The sequence below is a fragment of the Mesitornis unicolor genome, unplaced genomic scaffold (assembly GCF_000695765.1).
Source record: "Mesitornis unicolor isolate BGI_N332 unplaced genomic scaffold, ASM69576v1 scaffold23339, whole genome shotgun sequence".
In the NCBI taxonomy this organism is placed as follows: Eukaryota; Metazoa; Chordata; class Aves; order Mesitornithiformes; family Mesitornithidae; genus Mesitornis; species Mesitornis unicolor.
Genome location: NW_010206869.1, coordinates 4,328 through 10,927, shown reverse-complemented (window position 1 = coordinate 10,927; position 6,600 = coordinate 4,328). Strand labels below are relative to the sequence as shown.

General features: G+C 38.3%; 1 protein-coding gene across 1 annotated transcript; it reads right to left on the bottom strand.

Annotated features, from left to right (window-relative positions):
• Positions 1-353: 353 nt before the first annotated feature.
• On the bottom strand, positions 354-6,231 carry FBXL17 (F-box and leucine-rich repeat protein 17; the record flags this gene model as incomplete). Its single annotated transcript, XM_010191941.1, has 5 exons — positions 6,107-6,231; positions 4,696-4,747; positions 4,336-4,458; positions 1,287-1,544; positions 354-485 (listed from the first exon to the last, which is right to left on the bottom strand). Coding segments are annotated over exons 1-5 (690 nt in total), but the record flags the coding sequence as incomplete, so codon positions are not given.
• Positions 6,232-6,600: the final 369 nt, after the last annotated feature.

Here is a 6,600-nt window from a genome sequence, read left to right as displayed (position 1 = left end):
TTTAGTTTAGACAAGTTTGAACTTCTTACTGTAGAAAAATATACTGACATAAAGAAGAGAAACATACCATATGGACTAAGTATTTTCCTACACAATACAGTCTTCTCCCAGACAATTACTCCTGGAATGTCATGTCAAAACCAAAGGTCAGTATGTATCTGGAATAGCTGTACTTTGAGCTATCTTCTGAGCTATGTCTGTAGAATGTACATTTTCACAGCTAGAGAACATTTTTAAGCAATTCGTTGACAAAAAGCAGCTATTCGGAAGAAACTTTTAAGCAGACACAAAGCAAGAGAAAGCTTTGACAATGAACATGCTGTGGGGAAAAAAAGAACATGACATGTACTTACTAATTTGTTTTCTTGCATGTATATTCTTTGCAACTTCAGACAGCCTTTAGCTATAATGATCATTCCTTCATCTGAGATCTTGTAACATTGCCCAAAATGAATGTCTTTCAATTCTCTGCATTTTGAACCCAGCTGCAATTAATGAAATCAAAGCAGGTATTTAAGAAAAAAGGAAAGAAAACATCAGAATTTGACTGAATGGAAGAGTTGTGCATTAAGATTTCTTTCTGCTTCTCCACTCCCCCTTAAAAATTATCTTTCTTTACAGGTTTTGTATATACCATCCAGAAAAAAGAAACTTTATAAATACATACATAACAAAATGAAGTTGCTAACTACAGTCAACAAAATGGAGCTAAGTGCAGCACATAAGAACTAAGCTATTTATTGGGCATATATATAAGTAGCTAACGATGCCTAGGTATGCTAGACAATTGACAGCATACTTAATTTAACATAACTACTTCACATCTTACCCTAAATGCTCCTTTAACACAAGGGAGAGAGCTGATGAAACCTTCCTGCATGCCTAACAAATGAAAGTCTTGGTCACCTTAGGCTTGCATGATTCAAAAAAGAGTTACTAAACAATTATCTAAACACTGGTTCCAAATAGCAACTAAGATGAGGAAAACTCAATCAGCCAGAGGGTAAGTACTGTATGTCAAGTTGGAGATTTCATTATAAGAGGGATAACTTAGTCTCTCTATAAGGATAAAAGGAAAAAAAGTATGAAAGTATGTACAGTGTCTAGAGAACAGTATTTACTGAGCCAAGAAAATATGTCCATAAACCAATTTTTAAAGAAGACAACATCATCTGTTTTTAATTAAATCCTAGAAGAGGATACCTTCTTCCATGTTCCTTTTTCCACTTGGTAAGAAGTTGGAAGACACTAAATTTATAGAAGAAATTTGTGGAATGGGTGGTTACCTGCTTTAGACCTTCATCAGTGAGTCTGTCTTGATTGCCTACATGCACTTTCTGAAGAAGAGGACACTGAGAGGCAACTGCAATTATAGAGGTGTCAGAAAGCTGTTTACACCTGTAGGCAGTATACCTTAGGAGTCCAGGACATTTAATTGCTAATAGGCATACTCCTGTATCAGATACATTGCGGCAATCGGAAATATTGATTTCAGTAATATTCTGGCTTCTTGATGCTATCTTTTCCAACAGTTCATCAGTGACCTGCAAAGAAATGCAAATATTCAAATATAACTTTTTTCATAAACATCTTTAATTTCATTAGCACAAAAACTAGTATATTCAGGATGCATTTCCATAAGCTAAAAGATTTCTTTTCCAAAAGAGCATATTGGTATAAACAGTTTCACAGTTTAAAGAATTCTGCTCCAACACTTGTAAAGAATTAACAGTTAATGATCTTCTTCATATTTTAGGCAAAAAATTCTCCATCCTTTAGAAGAAAATTGCTTGCCCCTCTATAGCAGCACTCTACTTACAAACCTAAGGTAGCATTTACAGAGAAGAAAAGGGTATATATGTCTCTGAAATGGAACTCAAGCTTTGGTAATCAACCAAAACCAGATGTCAGCAGACAAATACTACAGTGATGCAGATAAAACTGGGCTTCTTAACAATGGAAAACAGCCACCTAACATGAATGAATTGGGAACACGAAAGAAAGGGATGAGAAGAAAAGAACACTGTAACAGAAAAAAAAGCACTAATTAAAAGAGAGAAGTTTCCTCCTGTTATTTCACAGAATCACAGAATATTACAAGTTGGAAAGGACCTCAAAAGATCAACCAGTCCAACCCCCTGCCAGAGCAGGATCACCTAGGGTAGGTCACACAGAAACACATCCAGGCGGGTTTTGAATGTCTCCAGAGAAGGAGACTCCACAACCTCTCTGGGCAGCCTGGTCCAGTGCTCCATAACTCTTACAGTAAAAAAGTTTTCCTCATGTTCAGATTGAACCTCCTATGCTCCAGCTTGCACCCATTGCCCCTTGTCCTGTCATTGGCTGTCACTGAGAGGAGCCTGGCTCCTTCCTCCTGACACTCGCCCTTTACAAATTTACAAATATCAATGAGGTCCCCCCTCAGTCTCCTCTTCTCCAAGCTGAAGAGACCCAGCTCCCTCAGCCGCTCCTCATAAGGGAGATGCTCCACTCCCTCTGTCATCTTTGTGGCTCTGTGTTGAACTCTTTCAAGCAATTTGCTCAGTTTTAAAACAGAATGCTTGTATATTTTAAGTGTTAGGCTACAAAAGACCGTTAAATCAGACATACTATTTTCCTGGAGTTCCTTTGGAAAAAAAAGATCCTATCTACTTCGTACCTGCACACACTTTACTTAGCAAACATGACAATAATTTTAAGATGAGCTAGTCCTACAAATCAGGTAAGAAACATGAGATATTTTTCATGCTCAAGCTTGTAAGTTAAAACAGAACAAACAAAATCAAAGCAGGTAAGACACAACTTATAGAACTCTCTCACTTTAAAAGTTTGGTTCCAAAAAACCTGAGGTCACATACGATGGAAGTCTTTCTAACAAAACCATTAAGAAATATTTATCCACCACTTAGGATAGATGAGATTTAGCTTTATGCCTAGAAAAGGCAAAAGAGCAACACATATCCCTTCTGTTTTTGTCTTACACAGTTGAGAAACACTTTTTCTGCTGCATTCAATCTGTTTTCCATTAGTAGTAAAAGCCTAATCTTTTTCTTGCTATTTCATTAGGCAGGTGTTACCTAGCAAACATGACAAATTGGAAAAACTAACAAACAAAAACCCAACAACTCCCCTCCAAATGAACAAATAAAGAAAACCCACCAAAACCCACAAAAGCGCCTAAACAAACAACTACCACCCAGCCAAAAAATAGACAAAAACCTAACAGTAACCAAAGAAAACAAAGTCACCCAAAGATGAAATCCATGAATCCCAGACTTACTAAATTCTAGGATCAGCTAAAAGCCTAAAAAGACACAAGCTGTCTTTTGATCAATAGAAGCCACATTGCAACCTGATAGACTGGATAATACAAGAAATATTCTTACACTCTTATACATGTATACTGACTAACTTTAGGTAGCAAGAAGCTACATAAGGACTACAGGATTTTAGTCTGTCTCAGGCCCTCTTTGCTGACTTTGCCTTGTGAGATGGAGGCATAGATAAAAAGTTAACGAATCACCCTACTCAGACCAACTTGAGGAGTCAGGCTTTCTGAAAACAAAAGCACAGAAACCTGAAAGATAAGGAGACTCCATGAAGACACAGCTTAAGTGACTATTCCTCAGACCACTGGAAGACCATTCACAATTAGTTTGTAGATATTTTAATTAGTTACTGGAAATGTGCATACGTAAACTTTTTCTGGAAATGTAATATATATGTAAATTTTTATGTCATGAATGTGTACGTGTAAGGCACATACAAGCTACTGCCAACCACTAATATTTTGAGCATTTGCTTTATGAAATGATTCATGTTTTGCTCCCACCACTGAATTAAATGTCTTGCTTTCTAACTTCTACAAATTGGTCTTAGAAAGTTGTTGATCTGATATTTCAGTAACAACATCAGTTGAAGAAAATTTTTTTTAAAATTGTTAGAACAAACAGAGCAAGCACCAGTTAGGTGACCTTTCTTGAAACTAGACCATCCTCAGAAAAGCACATATATGTCTTTCAATTAGTATGAGGTCTGATAGTTCTCATGAATGGAACTACCACTACGTGACACAGACCTGAGACAAGTAACCTGCAATCCATTTCAAACAGCACTTGTCCTCACACTGTGTAACAACTGATCTCAGTCAAAAGAAGCTACATCCAAAGGAGTTAATCTAGTGGTCCAGATATTTTCAGATTCTAGCAGAAAAAATCCCTGAAAGCACAGACATCACCATTTAATGGGTTTCTTTTGTTTACCCAAAGAGTACAAGTTCTGAGAACAAAGTCTGAGTCACTAAAACACAATTTTTCCACAATGATACCTTCATACCTGTTGACGACTACTGAGATCCAGTTGCTTCCAAAACTGAAAATCTAAACAGAGGTCACGCCAATATTTACAGACTAATGATGCTGAAAGGCAACGCTCATTCAGGGATAAATTGGAAAATATCTGAAAAGAAGGTAAAAAAAGTATTATTTGTCAGAAGTTATCATATTTTGGAGATGGAAACATTTTATTACTAACTCATCTTGTAAAAGACAGAAAAGTACTAGCATGCATTACAACAATCAGCTCTAGAACTTGCTCTCAACTCGATTAGTCAAGGACAGTAACAAAAAAACCTGCAATCCACAACAGCTAGCAATAAGTTACATTTGCCCAAATGAACAACAGAATGTATCCTACTTTAGCCCCATTTCTTAGACCAAATTTCAAATGTATTCCTGAGATGGCATACCTAAAGAATTACAAATACAAACATTAGCTCAATATTATTTACAAGCCACTTAAAGGATGTTTTCATTTCCATTCTGATTCAGATAGAAAAACCTTTCCTTTTATTTCTTAACTGAAAAGTCATAAAAGTACTAAAACATCGATCTTGTGAGAAATGGGCATGAGATGGTGGAGCAGATCAGTGCTATACAGGAAAACTAAGCACACAATTAGCATTTTATATCCCAAGGTTTTGAGCACTACAGCAGCCTGCAAAAAAAAGAATAAATTGTAACTTTATAGCAGGCTCATAAATTGCTCTTACATTTATTATATTCATCCCCTCCTCAAAAGTACTGTTATTAATAAATACAAAGAAATCTCTCAATAGTTACATATGAAGGTACCCTATAACCCCAAATGAACTTTAATCTAAATGTCATCCTATAATTTAAATAGGTGTTTATGGCATTAAGATACCTACACAGGTATACAGACTGCAAAACATGAAACAGTCCTCCAACTCAAATGATGAGGACTATGTAGAAAGCTACTACTAAGTAGTAAAAGCTACTACTAATATAGCCAATGTCAGGCAATATGCTGAAGAAAATCTGAAAATATTGGAGAATCCTAGAATCATAGAATAGTTTGCGTTTGAAGGGACCTTAAAGACCATCTATTTCAACGCCCCTGCCACGGGCAAGGACACCTCCCTCTAGACTAAGTTTGTCAAAGCCGTGTCCAATCAGGTCTTGAACACTTCCAGGGATGGAGCATCCACAACTTCCCCAGGCGACCTGTTCCAGTGTCTCACCATCCTCACAGCAAGTAATTTCTTCACAATATCTGGTTTAAATCTACCCTCTTCCAGTTTAAAGCCCTCCTCTTTTGTCTTATCGCTACCTGCCCTTGTAAAAGGTCCCTACCCAGCTTTCCTGTAGGATCCCTTCAGGAACTGGAAGGTCACAATAAGGTCCCCCCAGAGCCTTCTCTTCTCCAGCCTGACCAGCCCCAACTCTCTCAGCTGGTCCTCATAGAGGAGGTGCTCCAGCCCTCTGATCATCTTTGTGGCCCTCTTCTGGACCTGCTCCAACAGCTCAATGTCCTTCCTATATTGGGGGCCCCAAAACTGGACACAGTACTCCAGGTGGGGTCTCACCAGAGCAGAGTAGAGGGACAGAATCACCTCCCTTGCCTTGCTGGCCACACTTCTTTTGATGCAGCCCAGGATGTGGTTGGTCTTCTGGGCTGCAAGTGCACATTGCCTGCTCATGTTGAGTTTTTCATCGACTGACACCCCAGCCTGTATTTGTGCTTGCAATTCCCCTACCCAGGTGCAGGACCTTGCACTTGGCCTTGTTGAACTTCATGGGCCCACCTCTCCAGCCTGTACAGGTCTCTTTGGACAGCATCTATTCCTTCCAGCATGTCAAATGCACCACCCCGCTTGGCATCATCCACTAACTTGCTGAGGGTGCATTCGATCCCACTGGACAGGTCCATAGTAAAGCAGTGAGGTCTATAGAGCACTCAAAGCAAAGACTAGGAATGTTTTAACCACAGAAAGGGAAGACAATGGGGGTAAACAAACTAGAGAACAACACTTTCATCTTATTTGTGGTGGGTAGGACAACTGGTCTCAAACTAAAGATTGGTCTCAAACTAAGCATTGGAATGTAATACCTGGTAATTTACAGAATTGCCATCATTGGTGGTCTTTAGAACAGACCAGAAGACCAAGTCTCAACAATAACAACCATTACTGCTTCCTTGCTCTAGAAAATGGCTTAGTTTATGAGTTTTAAATATCTATACCCCTATAAGATCCCTTGGTGAAGGTGAGTTGGTTGGCTATTCCTAAAAAAGCCGCAA